Below are 24,787 nucleotides of genomic sequence, written 5' to 3'. Positions count from 1 at the left end.
ACATCTTTGTATTTTAATGAATGTCACTTTGTTGTTTTTCTTCCCTACTTTTCTTCCCAGCTTGACTTCTTCTGTGCTGATGTGCGTCGCCTACATCTCCGATTATTCTACTGTACCTCACCCTGAGTGCTGCCGGCTGACTGTCTTTTCTCTCTCCACAGGCTCATCTGTGATGCAGGTGACGGCCACGGACTCGGACGACTCCACCACAGCGAACGGCATGGTGCGCTATCGCATCCTCTCACAGACGCCCCACAGCCCCATCCCCAACATGTTCACCATCAACAGCGAGACTGGAGACATAGTGACAGTGGCAGCCGGCCTGGATAGAGAGGTGAGTGTCCAGGCTGTGTGTTCTGTGGTTCTGGTACGATCAATTTGCCCGCTTGACTACAAGATGAAACATTTAGGAAGGTTCAAGGAAGTTGTACATAACCGGTGTCTACAGTAAATTTGGAAAAATGTCACATTGTGATATAATACAAATCAAAGTTTACTTTTTTTTACTATCCAGACATGTATTTCTACTTCAGTGTATACATGTAAATCCACTCACAGTAATTTGTAAACCAATCACTGTAGACAAAATAAATGAATTGGTGGTCACCCAGAGCATCAGACTCAAACCCCTGCAACATCTCTGAGCACAGGAGTAGCTCTCACTCAGCAGCAAAGTAAGATCCTTAATGAGTACAGCTCCATGTCAGCCCATTTTGGCCATAAGTTCACCTCAAAATGACTTATGGGGCAGCTGTGGCTCAGGTGGTAGAGCGAGTCGCTCAGTGATCAGAAGGTCGGCGGTTTGATTCCACTCTGTAACCTGGTCGTTGCATCCTTGGGCAAGACATTTCACCCACCTTACCTGGTGTGAATATGTTTGAATGGATTGTTTGAGGTGGTGGTCAGAGGGGGCAGAATGGCAGCCACACCTCTGTCAGGCTGCCCCGGGGCCGCTGTGGCTACAATCGTAGCTACCAGCACCGGAATGAATGTGTGTGGATGAATAACTGACAGTGTAAAGCAACTTTGAGTGTCTAGAAAGTGCTATATAAATCTGATCAATTTTTATTATTATCAAATGTTCATCTGTAAATCTGATTTGACAAGATTCCCTAAAAAGATTCCCTGAATGTTTGTTAAATAACCCAATTAAATGACACTGAAGCCGTTCACTTTCACCAATAAACTATATTGAAGTGTTTTCTCAAGCAAGCAGAATCATTTCAATGTTCAACTTTTGCTGCAAACTTGCTTTAAGACAAACGAATTCTTCGCACATCTGTTTTGTGAGACGGTTGCATAGGTGATAGAAAATGCTTTTAAAGGTTTTTTTTTTTTAAACTCCCACACATGGTCTAACAAATACATTTATCGGTAACATTTCAGTGCTAGACCTTCAACACTTAAATGGTTTGGTACTAACAGAAGCAATCTGAAATCGTGAGTGGCTGTAAGTCCGGAACCAGTTAACATCGCCCACGTTTATAGGAAGGCGTGAATTGCAAAACATCACCAAATTCCACCAAATGACAGCTTTCGATAAAAGACAGAAATTACCATAGATATAAGCTGATGTATGTAGAATGGCTGCAATGACTAATTAATCACCGCAATAATAAATTCACCCGAGACTCTCCCCAGTACGAGCATCTAAGCCTCCATAATGAATGCAGCATTTAAATATGCATGCATAAATGAACGCAATCAACAGGTCACATTGTTAAATAAAACTGGTAATATGTGTTCAGATAAGAAATTCCAGTGGATTGATGTTTAGGAAAAAAGGGAGACATGCAGGAAACAGTCTACCCAATTCAAGTAAGAACAAAAAATGTAACAAAGTCGTTTAAAATTCACAGAAACCAGTGTTTGAAGTGTAAAAACCCAGAAAGCTTCATGCTGTTTGAGGACTTTATCGTAGTTCCTGCATTTAGGAGGTAAGGTGACGTGTTTGATCCCACAAAAAAGCAACGACAAGGCGTCGTGTTAATATAATTAAATGGTTTCAGTGTGCTTGAGTTCTTTGTATAGACTGCATTTCTTCTGGACACACAAGTATATAAAATGACCCAGTAAATAAAAACCCACCTGCAATTTCAGGAGCTGCCGGGCACAGATTGATCCCTGCATCTAACTAAAGCTTAAAAAAAAAATCTGCATAACTTTCAGCCACTTTTAAAGATGTCAAATCAAACAAACCAAGCAGAAAATTCACTCATTAACTTCATTCATTTGCTTGTTTTGTGTATAAATATAAAACTGACAGGCAAATATTTAACGCTCATCTCGGTGCGTAGGGCAGATATAATGGCCACGTAAATCCGGCACCTCTCTGCTGGCGAGGTCGCAGGAGTGCTCTTTTCATTGTCATCTTTCGTCTCATCCGCTGCTGGTGTGTCTGTTGCTCTGCTGTAGTTATTTGCCAGCCCACACACCACCGACACCGCGGAGCACATCATCCCCGCTCCATCCTCCATCTTATTCTGCTAATGAGGGAGGTCACGTAGGGTCAACTTTTGTTTATCCCAAGCTGCATCAGGTGACTGTGGGCAGCAGCGTTTCATGGCAGACTGTTCATCTTCCAGCGTGTCTCTCGCACAGATGCACACGCTTATCCTTATCTCTCTGCGGTGCGAGATGAAAAATGAAAAATAAAAAGGAGAGAACGCAACGAGCAAAAAAACCGAGGAAACATCCAAATCCACGTGCCGTCGTTATGAGGATCATCTCTTCCTCATAACTTCGTTGGCTGATTTTACTACCAACATAAAAGCACCATTGAGTGTGTCTCATAATGTTTATATTCTGAGAAGTCCCACCGGTCCCTCTCTCGGCACTAAACCTGGCCAGGCAACACTTTGGAAATTAAAACAGGATTTTACCAACAGTAAAGCGGGCGCATTTAGAGAATAATTACGGTTAAAATCTCAAGAACAGAACCAGGTTTTGATAACAGAAGAAACAATACATCAATGCTCCTTCCTTATCCAAATTTTATATGGCGCTGGCACGGCATGATAGTGTGGCACATTTGTGGGACAATATAAATGAGTCTAGTGAATGCGGGCCAGGTCTGTGTCCCTGTTTCCAGCTTGGCCCAGGCGGCAGCAGTAGCAGCTGATATGAGTGAGAGAAAGCTCATTAATCTGGACACATCAAGCCAGGCACAGTCCCACCTGCCTGTGATCCTCCCACTAAAACTGGGACACACCTGGGAGTTCACCCACCTGCTGTCAAGGTCATCAACACAAACAAGCGCCGACACATGAGCGCATGTGTGCGGACACGTATGTTGTTTATACGCGGCAGAACTCACGCTGGGCGAGGAGGAGCAGCACGCATGAAGCATGAGATCACAGGTGTCACAGTGGATCTGTGCTGCCAGAGCGGAGAACACGCGTGACATTATGCAAAAAAACATGATATTGACAGTGAATGCACAGTAAAAGCGTGCTCATTACATACTGTGCATTCTCCTTTCCCCATCTCTCTTCTGGCTTTAGCTAATCCTCATCCGCCATCCTGGTGTCTAATTAGAATATTCATGTCCTAATTAAGGGGTGAAGCAGGTTCTCTCGTGTTGAGGAGAACAAGGGGTACATGGAGGTTAGCCTGGTATCACTTACCTCTGACATCGCTGAATACCAATTATTCTCCCTCACTTCCCCACCTCTAACCTTCCACATGCTCCCACCCACAGGCTAACAAGCTAACCAACCAACTTGTATGCTTATTGCAAGTAGAACATGACTATTTCGATGTGGTTGTGGGTTTGTGTTTGAGGTCGGTGGACAGAATTAAGACAGAAATCACCATTGCAGCATCAAGTGAAGGTTTTTGCAGTTTTGTTTACATGTTTTTTTTAGCATCATTGCTGCACTAGAAGCAGACTGGTCCATCCGTCCATTATGGAGGAAGCACACTTCTAATGAAGTACAGCTCTGATGCAGCAGGTAGCAGAGTGGGACATGCCAGAGTGCCACAGCTGGCGTCCACGCTCTCCTTTCGTGCCCTCTCTCTATGGCAATAGTTCCACTGGCAGGCAGAGCTGTTGTCTTTCATTACCCCAGGCTGTCTCAATCTCCCATGAGCTCCTGGTTGGAACAGCCTGGTCCTGTATGGTGTGGTGTTGCCCGGCACCAGGCTGTCCCCAGAGCCGATGCCAGCCTCGCGTTGGACTGTCTCGCCGTCGATTAGGACATCGCCTGGACTGCCTCAAGGACATGAGTGCCCACAGCCTGGCACTATTAGGATCTGCGGAGCCCGACTGGGGGATACAGGCTGAGAGCCGGCATCTTAAATGGGCCTGGGGCTTTATTGTCTCAGAGATGCTGAGTTATGTTAATTCGTCTTCTTGCACCGGAGCTCCAGAAGCCAGACAGCGAAGCCATCTGAGGATTGTGAGCTGGTTGCTGAATTAAGAGTATTGATGCATGTAGGTGGATGTTGACTGCTTGTAGACAACATTCAATCAAGAAAATATAACTCAATATCCACTTTTTTTTGTAATGCGCCCTATGTACACCTACTTGTATTGAGTTGGACTGTCTTTTGTTTTCAGTAAAGCCTGAACTATTTCACTTCTGCCCTTTAAGTTACAAGTCTGCTCTTATGTTAGTTCAAGTTGTCGTCCTTCATCTACACCCCTGAATTCTTGAGGGTAAAAACATATTTGTTTAAAATACAATATGTGTATTATGTCCACAGTTTGTCTTTGGGAAAGCAGAGAAAACAACATGAAGAATATGAGGAGTCAGTATTTCAGTTTTTATTGTGAGCTCGAGAAGCTTAACGTTGACTTCAGGGAGAGCCCTGGTCAAAAAAAAAACATCCAGATGAGCAGAAATAAAACCCCAACAGTAAATATTAATAATAATAACAGACGAAGAAGTGTTGCACTCCTAAAACTAACTTGTTATCAACACAAAAGATAAGAGAAAATTGAATTTGAGAAAAAATTGCTCATCTCCCCTATGGTGCCTCATAAAACAGGAGCCAGAGGTAGTTACTAAGATGCAAGTTGGAAATAACTTCAAGTAATTACTTGATTCACTGACATTTAAGAGCACAGCCGCTACTTTTCCTGACAGCAACATACAAGACAGCTGTAAACTAACTTCTGACAAAAAACGGTCACAACACACAAATACTTTGAGTGTAAGCAGGCAGACGTTGTGGCCAAAAGGCATACAAGTGCAGTTTCTCAGCTTTTAAATACCCCCCAGATGAGCTGCAGTTGGAGGAGGTGAGGTCCACAGAGCCGGCGGAGCAGCACAGCACATATTAAAAGTTTCACATTGGCCAACGGAGAAATGCAACAACAGCTCTTATCGAAGGATAATTTGGGAGAGGAAATACCTAATAACCTTTGGTCCCGTATTTTGCAGCATATGCAGAACAACCCTATCTAAAATGTACAACAAAGTTTTCACATCTTGCCGTCGATTACACCATTACCCTGTAAGAGAGGTGGCTTGTGTCCCCAAGTAACAACAGGACCGAGGATTTTAATGATTAATTGGAGGTCCAAATAACCTTCCTCTCATTCTCATTGGATTATAAACTTTCTTATCTTCCTTAAAGTTGAAAGATTAGACTCTTATTGAAAGAGCTCATCTGGGAAGTTTTGGGAAGTTTTTCAGTCCAGACGAAGATATCTTGACAAAATTTTGCAAAGAAAGCAGAATTTCTTATAGATACCTATGACCACCAGAGAATCAACACTTGGGTTCATGACCAACTACCTGTAAAACTAATCGCATTTACTGGTAATTAACTAAAACTAAGGTGGACACTGTTTAGTATACAACAGAGGTGAGTACAACCCTGTGACATAGAATTTAAATGTCAAATAATTCAAATCTGTATTCCGTCTTAATAATTGCACTATTTCACCAAAGTGAATACACATGTGGTCACTGACACACAAACCTGAGATCACTGAATTCAATCTGAGTATACGTGTGATGTCCAGTTAGCTGAGACAACACCAGAACCTTCTCAGGTTTTGGACCTACGGGCTATCTCTATCTGCATTTCTTCATTATGGCTCTACATGGACAAGAATTGCCAGAGGAACTGAAAAATATGAGTGTAAGATTAAGATCGAAAAAGTATCCAGGCAACATCAGCAACAGACTGAGACACAGTTGTAGAATTATTCAGGAGGTATAGAGCGAGTCAAAGCACCACTAATCGGAGTTGCAGTGACTCCCAAAATGACATAACAGACAGTAATACTTCCACAAAAACAGAAGCGCCAATGTTTCACACTTGGCACAGTGTCTGAGTGGCTGTGACAGCTCAGACAGAGTGAAGGAGAGCTCATGTCAGTCCTAACCAACAGCAGCCAAGACAAACACATTTGGATTAAACTTTGCTAAACAAAATGGAAAATAAGCCTGATTAATGGTGGGAGCATATTGTTTGCAAAGACACCAAGATACATTTGTTTGGCTCAGATGGGGTCCAGCTTGTTTGGTGTGAACCTGTGAACGGTGAATGCATGGTCCTGACAGTGAAGCACGGAGGGGGGCCGCATGAGTACAAAATGTGTTTTAGAGGTGACATTAGTTGGTGACATCATGAATTCTTGTGAATATCAAAATACTGACTGGAACAATGAGTCCCAGTCTGCAGAAGCTTGGCAGAAGAGGAATGTTCCAGCATGAATGTCCAGAGCGCACTAGTAAAATCACGTGAGTTTTTGAAAAAGGAAAAAGAAAAAAAACAGGTCTTTCCAAGCATGCATCCAGCAGAGCACCTGTCGGGTGTTTTAAAGAGAAGTTAGTGCAACATAACCCCTCCAGCAAAGAGCAGCTGAAAAAAAAATTGAATGGCATCTTCAAAAATCTGAGCTCCACGTGTAACCTCTATGCTGAAATCTTTGTGGACGTACTAAAAAATATGTAAGATTTGAATCTCAGTAAATTGCCTTTTTCATTTCACATAAGAGCAAATTCCCTGCCATTCAAATACAAGGTGAAGCAGTTTTGAATTATCTGACATTAAATTGATATTACAGTTGTGTACTTGCTTCTGTTGTATGCTCTACATCACACTATTAGACCAACCATCATCTTCATACAGTATGTCAGAAACTTGTCACATAATCCATAGTAGGAGATTTACAGGTCTTTTTTGTCTTTTTCGTCTTCTCTGTATGGTGATTTTACAGTCTTCTTCTGGTTTTATTGGGGCTGCAAGGTGGCGCGGTTGGTAGCAGAAGAAGAAGGTCGCCGGTTCACGTCCCAGTGGGGGCACCGGGATCTTTCTGTATGGAGTTTGCATGCTCACCCCATGAAGTTTTCTCCAGGTTCTCCAGCTTCCTCCCACACAGTCCAAAAACATGTTGAGGTTAATTGGTGATTCTAAATTGTCGGTAGGTGTGAATGTGAGTGTGCTTGGTTGTCTGTCTCTAAGTGTAGCCCTGTGATAGACTGGCGACCTGTCCAGGGTGTCCCCTGCCTCCCACGACCCTAGTGAGGATTACGCTATGTATGGACAATGGATGGATGGATGGATGGTTTTATTGTTAAAGACTTGGATTCAGCAAAGTGTCAGAAACTTTCTTAGTTACTAGTTTTGATGACCAACTTCCCTCTCCTCTTTGTGAGACACCTAACACGATCTGCCGCTGCACAGCAAGAAGCATTTGTCTGCAGTCTGGCTTTACTGTTCTCATGTGTTTGTGACACGTCGGAGCCAGCAACTCTGGCAACAGCATGTCCATCGTGCTCACATTTGCTTAATCCTGCCCTGTGTATTGTACTGCAATGCTCAGTTGGACGATTAATTAAACCTCTTGCCCAATCTCCGTGTTTTATTTTAGCAGCTTTATTCATTTGTGACTCACGGCTTTTTATTTATCCAGTGTGTGACTTTGAGCTGTTTGCGTAAATGTGGAGGCGTATCTAATCAAGTGGATTCAGACTTTATATCTCAGATTTACCTACGTATCTGAGTCAGTGTCTCTACAATGGGATTCAAAGAGCTTTCAGTGTGCTGCTGACAATACGTCTCCATTGACTCGTGTTCTCTTCAGGCTGCTTCTGTCCTTAACCTAAGTTGAGAGACATCCTTTGCAAGGGATAAAGAGAAGCATAGAAAATGAAGATAGAGACCAAACAGACTTCTTTTTGAATTTTTTGGTGTTAACTTTGAAAAAAAAAAAAAGAGAGAGAATAGCTGTATACATGTAAACTGTATTTCAGAGTTCCACCTACTCCACCAGATGTCTCAGATTTTATTGGCAACGTGGATGTGTAACTGAGCTGAACTGAAGTGAAACAAATTGAACTGAATTGAACTAAACTAAAAATCTAATGAAAAGGAATCGAATCGTATCAAATCAAAGCGAGCAAATTTAATTGAGGTGATCCCAGCCGAACTGAAATGAAACTGTAGTGGTGGTCAGTGACACCGAGGGTCACTGAGGTAGACGGGGAGTGCAGTGGAAGGAGGAAGAGGGGAGCTGGACTCTACAGTTTAAGCCGAGTGCTGCGCCATTTGAGACAGATTGTAAGTGACAAGCTAATGACTGTGGCCGGTAGGAGCCCGGCAAGCCGGAACACAATTCACAAGCGACACGAGTAAAGAGCAAGTCTTTTACGCATCTGGTCCCGCTTTCTTTACCCTCCTTGAGTGGTCCTTTACAGCACACCAAGTGAAAATGCACACTCAGCTCAGGTACAATTAATTCACCACTATACATGTGTTGCCAGAAAACCATTCCTTTCCAATCTCTTGTTCGACACTGCCTTACCAGTTCAGGCCATTACTTCCACCGAGTCTGTCCCACTGGAGCTCGAGTCCATTTGCTTACCAGCCAGCTTTTTCCACCAGTCCTGACGGCTGCTCGGCTTGACATGTTGAGCAGCTATAACCCTGATAGCTTACAGCCATTTTCCTTTTTTCTTTCTCTGCTCTCCTGGATGGTAAACTACTTAATTTGGTCCCCATGAAAAAGGGATTGGGTTTTTTGTTGCTGCCAGAGCCCTGCGTGCAGTTGTTTCTGTGGCCTCTGATGGCTTTCAGCGTCTGCAGATTAAGTCTTGTGACACTCGAGGCCAGTGGGGGAGTCTGGACTGTTGCTGTTGGTTGTGAGACAAGAAGCTGTATTTCCTGCCAGTGCTGGACTCTAATCTAACAGAGAGATTTTCTGTTCAGCACTTCTATAGGACTCATTAGAGAGCCCTTTACTGGCCTGTTCGCATAGCCACTTTTGGACATCAGAGTGCGCCTGGCGGTGTGTGTTGGATGCGCCTGTGCACGTGCGCGTACAAACCAGGCGTGTGTGTGTGTGTGTGAGCGTCTGAGTGTCCCACCTGTTCCCACTCACTGGAGCGTTAGCGGATGTGTATGTGTGCACTAAGGGCCATAAACTCACAACTACTCTCAGATGAGTGATATAACCCTGCAGGATAGGACACATCAGCCACGTCCCCCCACTGTGTGAGAGCTCCACCTGCTGGCTCAGCTCCACTCATTTCTCTTCACCTGACCGGAGGAGGAGACGTCCGTCAAAGCTCAAGCCTATTAGCTTCCTGCAGCCATCTGGTGCTATTTCTAGATTGATGTATATGACCGGATCTAAATGAGTCTGCAGAGAGACACATTCATTGGAGGCTCTATTTACTGAAGCGCTCTATGAGGGGAGATGGTATTGATATTTCATTATGAGTCTAATAAAGGGCAGCCAGTATTGAGTTTTCATTAATAGGGTTGGTTTGGTGCAGATTAACATGTCTGTGCACTTCATAATGACTCGGAGAGATGCTAAATGACTCCAGCTGGGTGTTTTAACTAGCCTCAGTGCTTTGAGTGATCTAACAATCAGCTGCATCCTTCACGACTGGGGGGAAAAAAAAAAAAAAAAAAAAAGAGTGGGAGGCAAATTTTGGGACTGAAATTACAGATTAATAGGGTTGGTTTGGTGCAGATTAACATGTCTGTGCACTTCATAATGACTCGGAGAGATGCTAAATGACTCCAGCTGGGTGTTTTAACTAGCCTCAGTGCTTTGAGTGATCTAACAATCAGCTGCATCCTTCACGACTGGGGGGGGGAAAAAAAAAAAAAAAAAAAGAGTGGGAGGGAGAGACAGAGATATAGTGATACACGGGAGCCTGAGATAGAGAACACCGAGCAACCAGGATGTGATGAAAAAGACAGCAGGGGATTAAAAGAGGTACATAATGTGCATTAATAAAGAATACACAATAAACCAGAGGGGAGAAAAAGACATGACTCAAAGAAATGAAAAAGCAAAGAAGGTGCCACCTCAGCAGGAAGCATGATATACACAATCTACAGCTCCAAGACCTCTCGCTGCGTTTATTTTTGTTTCCTCCCAGCAGTCTCTGTCATAAGTGCCTCCGGCCATGAAGTCATTGGGAAGTGTGACCCCGAGTGAATATGGCAAAGTTAGCCTATAGCAACAAACCAACATCAGCCCGTTGGTAGGACGCATTGTGGATGTTCGACAAAGCTGCAGGCCCCGCACAATGAACAGTGGTCTGTCCTTGACGTCCATTCTCTGTCTTTCCCTTTCTTTGCTGTGATACAATGGAGGCCTGGGCCAAACAGATTAATAGGGAGAGAAAGAAACCACAATGCAGGGAGGCTTATATACTGTCAGGATGAAACACACACACACAGACAGATCTCTTCCCAGCACTGAGTCTAGAGACAGACTGAACTTTCAGCACCATGGACAGAGAGTTACTGGAATGTGGACGCGCTGCCTCTTTGTTTTAGATGCTTCATGCGGTCGTGTCCAAACAAAGCTTAATGTCTGATGTTTTTTTTCTGGTCATGGTGCTGTAATAATGCAGTCTGTGCCGCAGTACACTCTGGGGCCAACTCCCCTCTCACTGTAACTGGACTAAATAAGGCCCGTTCACCTCCTGGTATTATCTGAAGCACCGTGGCGCATCTTAACGTGGCGGCACCTCCATTAAAATGAGTGATGATCCGAGTCTGTTCCCACAGCGGAAAGCCAAGACTTTTAGGCAATAATGGATGGGCCTTTTACCGACACACTGCTCCCTCTTTGCAGCTTGGTGTATGTTTGTTTGTGTTTTGTGCATGTGTGTTGGTCATCTGTTATTGAGCTGGAAAGGTGTAGCAGACTCCAGTTGTTCTAGTGGATAGTTAGGTGTTCAAAAAAAGAAAAAAAAAACAGGCGTGAACGTGTGGCAGAGATCCAAGGGAATTGTCTTTCCTGCATTCACTTATGTGTTAATTCATATTGCTCAGTATGTCATTGTCACATGGAAGATATTTACTTGTTCAGTTCTATGTTTGTTTGTAGTGTTGCATTAAAAATACGCATCAGTGAACATGGGTTCTCTTTTTTCTGCTTGTTCTTACAGAAAGTCTCTCAGTACACCATCATTGTCCAGGCCACTGACATGGAGGGAAACCTGAACTTCGGACTCTCCAACACGGCTACAGCCCTCATCTCTATTACCGACATCAACGACAATCCCCCAGAGCTGACAGTCAGGACGGTGAGTCAGCGCACACTCCCAAAACAGTCCAATCGCTCTGATTGTTTTTTAATGGAAAGTATTTTAAACTTTTTTTTTTTCAATTTGACATATAATTTTGAGATATTGGGAGAGGGTACTGAAGCATATTAACGCTCTGAAAGCCAAACACTCTGAGCATGTCTTTTGCTCCTGTCACATTTTTACTCACTGTGGGCTTATTTTTTTTTACTACAATATAAAATCCTGCACCTCTGTGGAAACAACACAAAATAGAGAGAACTCAAAAATCTCCTTTGTGCGGTGTGACAAAAGTATAATGCAATAAATCATATAAAAGAGAAGAACTCAAATTGAATTTCTTTGATTGTGGGTTTAGCTAAACTTGAGGGGGAACAAATGGTATCAGCATGTACAACATTTTGAACAAGTGGACGAAATGGTGGCTCAACATATTATAGATATTTTACTACTTATGTTTGTAATTTGTCACTGTTCTCGTCTCCAATCTGCCAAAAAGTCCCTGATTTTTTGCTTGTTGGTTGCATGTGAGTCATTTCTTGGTTGCACTAAGGAGCATAGAATTATTACTTTTTACAGATTCTGGTGGCTAGGGTGTATTTGTTTGAAAACTCTTTAAACAAGGCGTGTAGGATAAAGTGGTTTTGATTAAATGTCCTCATTTTTAGCCCACATTTGTTTTGTTTTTTTCCCGACCAAACCAGAAGTCGGTTAGTTCAAGGACCATTGCAGAGTGCTATGTCTGGATATTTATTATTTATCTTTTATTTTTGGAAAAACACCCCTTTTAGAACCTCTGGCAGTGTTTTGGGGTTGAGAGCGTTAAAGGGTAAATTTACCTAAATAATTCTTGTAGTTCTGAAAATAATGTGTACCTGTATACCTGAACAGGTAGGTCAGAGTTTCACGTTAGGGCTTGGTTCTGTATCAGTTTCATTTCCATGCTATGCCTGTGCCATAAAGGTGTATGTCTTTATGTAGTGCAGAAGGATATGTTTTTCTTAGGCAGGTTGCACAGGTCTCTAAGTGAAAGACTGCATTCAGATATTATTAGAAAACACATTATCTACTTCATGTCAGCGACAACAATTGTGCGATGTAAGCACTATTGAAATGTGTTGTCAGAGAACACAGAAGTGATACAACAGCTGACAAAGCTGTAGGATAAGGGCAGACACATGAGGAGAAATGGATGCAGAATACAAAGCAGTGACAGGAGAAAGGTGCTGATCAAGATCACTTTTCTTCACGCTCCTTCTCTGTACTTTTGCTGCTTGCAGTGCCTCTGGTGGTTGAGGTTTGTCTGGAGGCATCAGACCTCAGTCCCTGATATCTGCACAATGATCTGACAGGAAGCCACAACACAGTTGGCCCACTTTTCTGTAGTGTGGTTAGGTGGAGAGTTTCTTGGTTTAGGAGTGAGAACAACAGCATGAAAGGTAATTGATGAGGAAACTTGTATGTATAACTTATTTATTCTCAGCTTGGTTGTACAGCACGATCAAACGCTGACCGCTGTCTCACAGACCTACAGGGTTGCGGCTGCTCTTTATGCGAGCGTTTGGATGTATAAGATTCCAAGAGAGAGACAGATGCTGTTTGCAGCAAAGCTCGGAGGCAGAGCGAGCACTGTGTCAGTGTCACACACTGTGATCCCCGTCTCCTCGGCGGGGCTGTCTTCAGCGTGCATGCCAGTACAGTTCCAGCCGCATGCTCTGATAAGAGCTCCCCAGCTGTCAGAGGTAGAATTCAAAGAACAAGACTGCCGCTCTGCTCAGAACCGGTCTTCATCCCTCGCGTCCCCATCTGTGCTGATGGCTCCTTCACTTCTCCACACTGAGGAGGAGATCTGGACCAGAGTCCCTCCTCAAGCCAGGAACAGACATGTTACGATTTAAGAGCAAAAACACATGGACATTTATATACATGTGTGCTCATACAAACTGTGATAAATGCTCTCTATTATTTAGTAGGGACTGTACAAAAAGAAATTAGAGGGTAGGAAGAGCCAGAAATGATGCTGTTATGCTTTTTTTTTTTTTATTTGCTGGAGGAAGGGTGTAGTCTGAACATTTTCTCATCTTAGCTTCCACACATAGTCCCTCGGTTTGCCTGCATAAACGAGCTTGTCAGCAATTCACCAAATTTTGGCTTGTGACTCAAATGTGGTAATGAGTAAAACGGAATAAAAAGGTGTTTTGTTTTGTCCTTCACTCAGACTCCGACAGCCACACACCCTGGCATTAACATCCACCGCACAGACATAGTTCTCCACCAGATGCTGCTTCCACTGCTTTGTCAATCTCGACTACTTGTTTTGCTTCCCACACAAACAACGAGACTTGGAGCACTTCAGTAATTATTTGTGTATGACAGACGCGAGAAGAATTCATTGCTCTCTGCAGGAGGCATAGAGAAAACATAAGCACGTTAATTAAGCGAAATTGCTTGCGGGGGTGTAAACCAAGCTGATATATTGCGGCTAATTTGGGGGAAAGGAAAAAAAAAATCCCAAATGTTTTATTCATTTCACCACATGGGCCTGGACGTGCTATGTTACTGCTATGTTCGTCATTATGTGATAAACTGAAAGACAATGGTGCTGCCACAGTCGGTCTAATCAAACTATTTAATCAAGTGTATCACATCCTCCGAAGTGTACTGTGCTCTGCCGTTGACTAAACAATGATTAGGAGCAGGAGAGTTGCTCAGAAGAGTTGCGGGCCTGAAAACACCAACTCGCAGACACACAAGCTGAAAGTTGTGAATAGTTTATGATTCACCTGTAGAGCTGCAGCTGCTAAACAGCTGAAAGAGTCGCAGTGCCACAGATTATCACTTTCCTCTGCTTCGACTTTCATCTTTGTTTAAATAGAGGAGACACCGGCTTGACATTTGCTATAAGATGAAAAATGAGTGTGAGGGTAGACACCTGTTGCCAGTAGCTATGTTTTTATTGCGTAATGAAGTGAACACATAAGAGCCTTTCTAAGTGCACTGATGTCAGTCTCATATCTGTAGGGGTCTGTTTTAGGTCATTTAGTCCTACATAATGTAGTCATTACCATTTGGCGTTGTTTTCAGCACACCATGAAGGGAAGAAAGAGCTCTTAAGTGTTGTTTCGCTCCAGCTCAGCCCTCTAAAACAGCGCATTTTCATTTAGTCAGTCAGTTTTCAGTATATGGTAGATTTGCCCTGCTGTGCAGTAGCCTTGATACAAACACTTGTTTTTTAAGATAAGGATGTGGGCTGTATGCAGCTCTGCAGCCTCACTTATTTGCCTTGATTGGACTGCAGCTCAAATGTTTGAAGGTTAGCTAAAGAGGAAAATAAAACAAGACCCCGGGATAACGCTTGAATATGCCTTAAATAGTGACCGACAGAAAAGTCATGTTGTAACCGGCCACCAACTATTAGCCTGAGATGCCCCGTCTGCTCTCATATTTAGCCTCCCAACATTCTTTAAAGCCAGGTTGTGTAACTTGTGAAAGAACAAATAACTCATATTGAATGCTACAAATGGAAAACTGAATTCATGGACAATAAAACACAGCCTTGCTCGATTCAACTTGGTCTTTTATGACCAGTAACTTATGGCGACTAACTTTAGATAGATATAGCTGTGTAATGAACATTAATGATTCAGCTCACTAACTTTATGGCTCTTCTGTACTCGTACGGCACCGTCAGGCTATTCTTTTAGATATATTCCGTACATGTGCGACCGAGTCTTTAACACCGACTCTTCTAATGACTGAACGCACCGTCGTCAGCTCGGCCGTGATACAAAGTCCGTGTTAAAGTCTTTATAGAAAGACGATTAAAACCACGGGAAGAATCGTAATGTGACTGTTGTTACAAATATTAGGCTGCTGAGCCATTAACTGCACGTGTGTTGGCTTAGGTGTGCGCTGAGCTAAATGTAGTGGTCTTCTATCAGAATAAGCGTTGGACGTTGCGGCCGTATGAGCAGCGTTCACTTACTGTCGTATGTTCTGAGGTGCATTTAAACAATGATGCGTTCAAACTGCACAGTCAGTGACTAATAATGTTGAATCCAGACTGAAAGAATCAAACACTTTGCTGATTTAAAGTGTTTCAGGTGTTTAAGCATTCACCTTTATCCCTTAACTGACACCATCTTGCTTTAAAAACAAAAAAGAAGCTTATTTAATGTGATATTTAATGAAATATAAATCTTACACTATTGCCTCTAGATTTGCCTCTAATAATAAGACATCTTTAAATAGAAAAAGCAATTTCTGTATAAATCCTTACAAAATTGGACTCAGTAACACTGACAAACCCTCTCTGTGACATTACTCAATTTGAAGTATTATAACTCATTTCCTTAGAACTACACAATCCTTCAGAAACGGCGGGCCTGTGTCTCTAGTGGCTTATCAACGAGTCCACATTGCATTTTAGAGAGTAGCCATTTTGGACGGCCCTCCTCTACAGTCGGCAGCATTGTGTAGTTCCTCAGAGAGAGCATATTGCATTTGGCCGTCTGACAGCGCGGCCAAACAAGTTTGGAAGGTTTGTGGTGGTGTTTATGCTAAAGCTCAGGGTGAAAATGAAATGGAAGAGCCCCGTACACCAGGGACTGAGAGCGCATATTTAATTTGTTGTGTGCTTATCGGCCCGGCAGGGGGACACAAGAAGAAGAAGAAGAAGAAGAAGAAGAGGAGGCGAGGGAGGGAGGGAGGGAGGGAGGGATTGGGTGGTTTGGATGCAGCTTCAATCCCACGATGATGAAGCCATTAAAGTGAACAGCAGCTGGCAGACACACACCATAAACAAGTTAGAGCTTCAAAAGGGGGGAAACACGGATTATCATGTGACAATGAGAGCTTTTACTCTGTGTGTGTGTGTGTGTGTGTGTGTGTGTGCGCTACCACCTTTGAGTGTCCATCCCTCAGTCGCAAGTAAATCCCCACAGAGACAGACATGTATCCTATTGCACTGTAAATTCCTCTTCAGGCTCTGCAGCTGTCACCAAGTTTCCTCCAGAGTTAGTTCAGAGGGGAGTTGTTTCAGATTGCAGCATAATGAAGATCATTAGCCAAAGATTATTCCTACCGCTGCCTTAATTACAGTACTTATCTAATTGCTTATTAAGACCTAGATTTGGTGAATGCACAGAAACCAAATTAAATGGGTAAACACTTAATTGAACAAATCCATTAGTTCAAATAAAGAGTTTCATATGAGCAGACATTGCATGGAATAAGGGGCTGCATTAACATAATGGCAGATATGATTCTCTATTATCCGCATTTAAACAAATTTGTCTTTTTTCCCTCCTCTCCTTTCTTTCTAATTTCTCCCCCATTTGTTTTGCCACCACTTTCAATTCGTGGTTTAATGTAATGAGCATTATTGGCATGACCCTAAAAACAGTTTGTTTTCATAATAACAATTATGTAAAATGCTAAAAGATGGATGAAGGCACAAGCAAATGTTTAAAATCTCAATAAATCAAGTTATTAGCATGCATTAGCCGGCTGCCGGAGCAACATCGGCATAATGTTATCTCCCTCGTCCTCCCTGCTGTCGTCTCCCCTCCCTCTTCGTTCCTTTGCTTCCTCCCCTCTGTAGTTTTCTGGGGAAGTGCCAGAGAACAAGGTGAACGTGGTGGTGACCAACCTGACGGTGGTGGACAGAGATCAGCCCCACAGCCCCAACTGGAACGCCGTCTACCGCATCGTCAGCGGAGACCCCTCCGGACATTTCACCATCCGAACTAACCCCATCACAAATGAGGGCATGCTGACGGTGGTCAAGGTAAAAAAATGAAGCAGGTTTTCTTTAACCACACGGTCCAGACAAATGTCTCGTAATTTGTTATTTCAAAATGAGAGCATACAGTTCTCAATTATTATTCAGCGCTGCATCTTGTATGTTTCCACCTGCTGTGAAGTGCCAGATGTTGATGACTGAGTACTTTGGTCCCACATTGTTTTCACTGAATTATATGTCATTGCTCAAATTGGAACACAGTTAGAACTAATCATGCAATCAGCTACACTCCATTTTCCTCCCATCAATTTGTTCTCTTTTTCTCTTTAACTCTTTCCTCCTGGGTTTCTACCCCAGCCGGTGGATTTTGAGATGAATCGAGCCTTCATGCTGACCGTGGTGGTGTCCAACCAGGCCCACCTGGCCAGCGGCATCCAGTCTTCGCTGCAGTCCACAGCAGGAGTCACCATCTCCGTTCAGGATGTGAACGAGCCGCCCGTCTTCCCCGTAAATCCTAAGATGATTCGCTTTGAAGAAGGTGTGCCGGCAGGGACGACTCTTACCGTGTTTGCTGCACAAGACCCTGATCACTTCATCCACCAGAGTGTCAGGTACGGTGGTTCAAAGTTTTGGAAATGCATCTTTAAACTTCTAATAACAGATATTTTTCCCACTTTAAGGCAGTAAAAATAAGTTGCATGGACAGAATGTACTTAGTTGGTTAACATGTTAGCAAATAGTGACATTAGCAGATCCGGGTGATATGGAGTAACATCCACGTTCATTTGGAGTTGTATTAACGTTTGTGTTGCAGTAGTTCAAGGGAGAAATCCTTCAAAGACCAGAGTCGGCATTCATGTATACCTAGATATTCTGTCCACCTCGCGCATGCATCTTTCTCTGAATGTTGAGTGTCACCAGTGTTTAATCAGAGCTGAGCACTTTTTTCACAGTTTATGCTTCTTCTGTGACATTCTCAACTGACCCCTTCCCCCGCCCACATCCCAGTTACCTCCCCGTTGCCAGGCGACTGATGTGAGGAGGTCATTCAGTAATGAGTTGGACACTGTCTGTCTGCCCTCCTTAGATCCCTATCTTCCTCCTCATTGATCCCTTCCTCCATCCTTCCTAACTGGGATGACACACAGCGGGCAGTGTGCCATCCAGGCATTGAGCCTGTGTGACAGAAACTCCCACATGCCCACTAAGGTCCAGCGGCACCGTTCCACTCCATCGCCAGCTCCAACGAGAGAGATTGATTTTTCTTAATGTCAGTGAGATGGCCATGTCCACTGAGAAACACAGTGGAAATGTTACTGAATTGATAGCGAGGGTGTTAGTGGGAGATGTACTCGTATATGTACTGTACAGAAGAGTGAGCAATATCCACATCTCAGATTTCTCCTCCTAAAAAGACATGTCATGCAAACCAAGTGGGCCGAGCCCTCCTGCCCTTTGAAAGAAGTAACTCCTCTTTTACTACCCTCTCTCTCATCCCTCCCCAACTCCCTCTCGCTCCCACTGACCCTGTCACTTTCTTCCCTGTCAGTCTGTGTGTCTGTTATTGATGGGAGCTCAGAGCTGCTGTCTTCTCCAAAGCTGCTTGCCAGCAGCCGCTCAGCTCGCGACAGCCTCATCTCTGCTGCTGCTGTATTCCCTTTAGGCGACCTCGCTTGAACCCCTGCACAATACACACACAAAAGACGCCGAAATGCACAAACGGAGACTCGTAGACACACACGCGAGCGTGCACGCCGGCACCCACAGAGCACGGCTGAAAGACCTGTGCGTGAGCAGTGGATGGGAGAGGAGCCAGCTTGTGTTTTTGAATTTCTTGCCTCTTTTCTCTCTCTCTGGAGGAAAGCAAAGAGAAGATGATGTGAGGCCAAGCCTGTTTGCCAGTTGATTTTACTGTTTGATGTGATTTAAGTGGCAGCAAGACTGAGCTAATGTGTATTTGTATGTGTGTGTGTTCTTGAATTTCTGGTGAGGATTTTAATATTAGCCTTGGAGAATGAGGACATTTTTGTGATCTGAGGTCACGTTGGTGGCGCCTGACTTAACAAGGTCTTATTTTAGAGTTTGGATGTGGGATTAAAGGTGTACTCCAGCAATTTAGAGTCGCACTTTTTTTTTTTTTTTTTTTTTTTTTAAGCCGGGGGACTCACCAGAGACAGATTAAAAAAGAATGTTGAAAAATTTAAGCAGCCGAGGCGAAGATATGCAGATTTTTAGTCTCTGGTGCAGATCACGCTCCAAATGCCCTGGATCCTGAAATTTCCATGCTGCAGCCCAGTGGTGTCTTACACTGGATCCTCAAGGCCTCCTGCAAATTGCAAGTTCCTTGTTAGACTTTTTATGAACAAACTGTTCCATAACAGAAATGCTACTAGCAGTGTTTGGGATTTGGACCGTGTAGAGCTGTGTGAAGTGTGCTATCAACATCAGTCATAGATATAGCGGATATGACGGTTTACAGCTGGGTTCTCTCAACACCTCAAACAGAACTAAGATGTCATTTTCTCGTGTGAGCTGTATTAAGCGATCGAGACTACATTTTTTATCATAATTAAAGAGGGCTTAGGGTCTGCACAACCCCAAACTGAGCATTAAGTTAAAAGCTAATGGCACGACGCTTGTCAGACAAGGCGTCCTCAGAAGTATAGTAAGACATTTTGTTCCTCCAGCGTGAAATGAACACAGCAGGAGGTGACATCTTGTTGGCGCAGGAAGGAGATGAGAGTGCCAGGCATGCCACGCAAACACCACAATCTAACCTGCAGGGCAACATCAGACCTTGACTAACGCAGCGTGACACATTCTTTCAGTGAGGCCTCTGTTTATTTTCATCTGTTCTGTTTATTTTCTCGAGAAATAAACTGTGGCGATACAGAACGATAATAGGTGTTCCTGTCTGTCTAATAGAGCTGTTTGTACCTGTCCAGAAGTGTGTGGATTTAGTTTTCTGAATGCCGGTGAGCCTCTGGCTAACTGGCCTCAGCCTCCAGCGTACATTTTTTTAGAAATTCAAGCTACCTTCATTGCATTTTACCCAGCACGCGTATACAGAGACATCTCTATCACATACTCCCTTTTTCTTTTCTTAGTTTCTCACCACGCCGACCGCCGTGACACGCTGACTATCTATGTGCTTGTGAACTCCTCCTCGTCCACAATTAACTGTTTCTCATTAGCACTTCCGCCGCTTGGCCATTTGTTAAAACTTCTTCATTGTCGCTAATAGGCTTTATAGGCTTTAATAATCGCAGCTGTCACTTTAAACTTTGCGAATGTGTCTACGGTGATGAGAGGTGGTTCGACGGCAGTGTGGGTACAAAGAGCAGGGAAGTTGTTAAGAACGCTGCTTTGCTCCTCTGCATATGGGTTCAGGTTTTCATCGGTCCTCATGCTAATGAGCTGCTGCTATGATAAGCTCGATGAACATATGTTCCGCTCTCCATGTCATTGTAATATTTCAAAGGTGCTTGGCTGGTATTGCTTATTATGGTAATGAACTTTCAACCTGATAATGAGTACTTTGGATCGACAAATAGAAGATTTAGAGCTGCTGGCATTCAACTAACAGTAGGCAGCGAAAGTCATTATGTGGAATATGTATGTGTATATTCAGCTTTGGATTAAATGAGCTATCTGTTTTTCTCATCATCTTTCCATGTGTGTGTGTGTGTGAGCAGGTACTCGAAGTTATCAGATCCAGCTAACTGGCTAAAGATCAACAGGACCAATGGTCAGATCACCACCATGGCCCTGCTTGACCGAGAGTCCATGTACGTCAAAAACAACGTGTACGAGGCCACGTTCCTGGCATTCGACTCTGGTAAGTCTGGTAAGTCAGGATGACTGTGTATGTTGTAATGATCTGATTAACAGCAGGACGCATACAGGAGGGCAGGAGCACATTTCAGCCAGTTGGGGATGCCGCTTTGGTCCACGCTGAAATGTCTGGACTCCTATTAAACGTGGCTCGGATATTCATGTTCCCCAGGGAATGTCTCCTAAGGACTGAAAAATGATCTGTTTTCCTCTAGTGCCATCATGAGGCTGATCGTTGTAGTTTTGACTGAAAGATTTCAAACAACATTGGACTGACTCCCCTGAAATTTGTTCCAACTCAAGACGAATAGTTACAACTTTAGTGATCTGTGGTGAACGGCAAGTTTTATTTACGATATTAACATGTCCATATGGGTTTCTTTATGTGCTAAAAGGCAGATTTTGTACAAACCAAAGGAACCAGTCCTGTCGAAATGCAGGGTGGGACTTTCTGAATCTTTATTTTTCTTTTATGTATGGCTGAATTAAAACATATTATACATCACAGCTTTACGTTGTCTAGCATAGAAGCAGTTTGAGCAGAGTCATAAATGAGCTGGTGTGCTCGAGCTGCAAAGAGAGGCCAGGACAATGTAGAGCCACGCGTTCTGGAGACAACAATGACGTAGAGTTACATTTGAGCCATTTGAAGGCAGTGATGGATTATTTTCATGGACAAAACTTTTAAATACAAGTTTTAGGGGTTAAATCAATGATCAGAGAGGAACTTCTGCTCACAGCACCACTGTGCTGACTTATTGACTCAGTGCTGCTTGTTTATTTTCATTGCTTACAACAGCAAGTAGTGGTCATTTTAATCTTTCGCTATCCATTATCACAGAATCAAAGTATTGTGGTACAGACAGGAGATTAGTGTACCAATTGTCCAAGTGGATAACGGTGTAATCAAATAACATGCTGTCTCTGATGTATTTCTTACTAGTTTGGAAGGGATCATACATTATTATTATTATTATTGTTGTTGTTATTGTTGTTGTTGTTGTTACCAGAATTAAATCTATACTGTATTATATTTAATTCTCTATCTACAGGGAAGGTGTTTCTTATCACATAATAGTGCCGACTCACTGTAGAGACTTATATACCCTGGAACGCTCCCCTCAAATTAAGTCAAGTCAATTTCATTTACATCCTATAAAGATGCCTCAGGCGGCTTTACAACGTGTGCAGCAGTGATGCTCATCTTACGGCCCACAGGCCTGATTTGGTTCCACAACAGGATACCGTCTGGCCCCACCCTCCATTGTCTAATTTACAATTAAAATAAAATTATTCACAATGGGGTTTTTTTTTGTTTGTTTGTTTATTTGCTTATATAGCAAATGTTCAATAATGTCCCCTTGGCTGTTCCTCGGTTAATTTAAAAAATAATAATTTGAAATATGAGTGAGTTATGGGCCTTTTGATATTTATTCATTTTCTCTGATAAATATTGTTGTTTGTTTATCAGCTGGCCCCTGGCCTTCTGTCATTTTGCAAAAGTGGCCCCGGGCAAAGCAAGTTGAGTCTCCCCGCTGTGCAGCCGGCAGTGCCCTCTGTCCTCAGACTCTCCATTTGGCCAAGGAAAAGATTCTCGAAGAATCCTTTACAGAGGGAAAACAAAATACACACAGAAGAGCAACAATGTGTGTAGAATAAAGTGCAGTAAACTTACATAGTCAATCAGGAAGACAAAACCATACGCAGACTGTACACATATATAATGAATATCTGCCCTAAATGCTGTTTGTTTCACCTCACTATTAAAGAAACACATTTGTCTGTCTAGTCAATTTGTATTTGGCAAAGGCTATTACCGGTGACACAGGTCCACATAAGACATGAGTGATGGTATAAGTTAGTAGCACTAAACACATTATTGTACTGAGAATATGAATATGAAAGTTGTTTTAAAGAGCAAACCTACACACAAACAAGCAAACAGTTTTTGGAATTTTGGCAGGAAATTCATGAATGGAGGTTGCCAGTTATAAATACGGTATATCCTTGCCAGACACCCTCTAGTGTGGGTGCATTGTCAGTGATTGGAATGCTGTATTCAAAGACTGTATCGTGTACTGTATATAAAACCATGCTGGCCTTCACGGACATGCCTCTAAGAGAAAAAAAAAAAGAATAACATCTGTCAGTGAAGGTCCTGAGCATGAGCCTCGGCTGCTACAACAATGTACGAAGATAAAGAACTGAAGCAGTACAAATAGAGATCCTTGCTCTGTGTGTAAGTAGGAGGGACCCAGGTGTTTTTACTCCAGTGAGGAATGAGGGATTGGTTGCCCTGAAGCACACCAACTTAAGCTCAAAGTGTTGACTGCCTATTGATTCTGGAGCCCAGTGTCAACAAGGGGATATATTCCACTTTGATTGAAATTCTCTTTACTTATTCTACTCAAGCGAAGCGTAAGAAGCAACAAAGCACCCAGCCAATCATAACTGACAAGACGGTCGATGGGCCTTGGGGCCCGGGGCAACAGACCTTTACATAGTTGATGCACCAAGTTACTGTCTGATAGAGGAAAAAAAGTTGAAATACAACACTGATGAACTACTGGAGTAAACTCTTTGTATGCTGCACTGCATCAGTAATTTAGTTCAGCTCACTGACAGTCCGTGTGCAGGGAGTTGTCAACTGCTTATCAAGGCCACAATATATCACTGTTTGTTCAGTAGAGCAGTGCATACACTTTCTTCATCTGTGGTTCAGGATTGGGTTGCTCCGATCGGGAGCAACATCACTGAAAAGGGTTTAGTGTACTTTCAGTGCAGTACTCCAGTGTATTATTACGTAAATACAAGCGGATGCTTTGTATTTTACTCTAAAAGTACAGTATCATCTGCAAAGTATAGAATGAACCTTTTGAGAATGAAGCGTATTTCCTCTGTGTTATGTGGTTGGTAAATTATTACTGTTTGTTATTATTTGTGATGAAAATGGCTTTGAGGAAATTCGGTGTTGATAACTTTCACCAAAATGTAATTGTGACAACTCAAATTTGTTGTATTTATTTATTTACTTACTTACTTACATACTTATGTTTTAAAAGGTTCAGGTAATGACTGAACTTTTAACTATAAACTACCAAAATAATTAATGAAATTTTTTGACTCGCATGTGTAAAGACTTTAGCGAAACACAGTTTATTTCACTAAATAGCAGTTTGAGGATTTAATATACAGCTTTACTATATTGTGACAGTCATCCTTGTTGCAAACAGTATTACACTAAAGAAACCATGCCGGATGCTAATAATGAGGATACTGGTGTTGTATTGATTTCATCAGAGCTGATTCATTAGGTGGTTAAGTTGAGGCTAATTCTTTTTTGTACAGTATAATCTTCCCCTAAAAGTGACCATATATCCAAAGTCACAATGCATTTGTGTAAGACCTGAAAGAGGCTTTAATAGTTAAAAATATGTAGTGCAAGTAAAGCATATGTACTGAGAGGTTGTACTTAATATTAGACTTCAGTATAAATAAAAAACAATGATTTCATCACAACCCTTGACTTTATGTGGCGATATTTACAAATATTTTAATAAGGCCACTAAAAAAAAACCTTATTTGCTGCCTGTGCTGTTTCACACTGGAGTCTGTTCACCATTTTAATTCCTCTCATATGTCTGCCAGTCATTAGAACCATATCCAAGTAAAACAAATGCTTTAAAATGATTGTCAT

The 24,787-nt window shown here is 42.7% G+C and overlaps 1 protein-coding gene across 1 annotated transcript in view; it reads left to right on the top strand.

The window, feature by feature from the left end:
* The window catches only part of cdh4 (cadherin 4, type 1, R-cadherin (retinal)), a 135,918-nt gene that overhangs the window by 98,843 nt on the left and 12,288 nt on the right, over positions 1-24,787 (top strand). The window contains exons 6-10 of the mRNA XM_008298967.1: positions 162-334; positions 11,376-11,513; positions 17,116-17,301; positions 17,614-17,867; positions 20,952-21,094. Of these exons, the coding sequence (XP_008297189.1) occupies positions 162-334; positions 11,376-11,513; positions 17,116-17,301; positions 17,614-17,867; positions 20,952-21,094 (894 nt within the window). The remainder of the gene's footprint in view (positions 1-161; positions 335-11,375; positions 11,514-17,115; positions 17,302-17,613; positions 17,868-20,951; positions 21,095-24,787) is intronic.

The sequence above is a fragment of the Stegastes partitus genome, unplaced genomic scaffold (genome assembly GCF_000690725.1).
Source record: "Stegastes partitus isolate 25-593 unplaced genomic scaffold, Stegastes_partitus-1.0.2 Scaffold1364, whole genome shotgun sequence".
Classification (NCBI taxonomy): Eukaryota; Metazoa; Chordata; class Actinopteri; family Pomacentridae; genus Stegastes; species Stegastes partitus.
The sequence above is the reverse complement of the archived record's forward strand: the minus strand, read 5'-3'. Positions and strand labels throughout refer to the sequence as shown.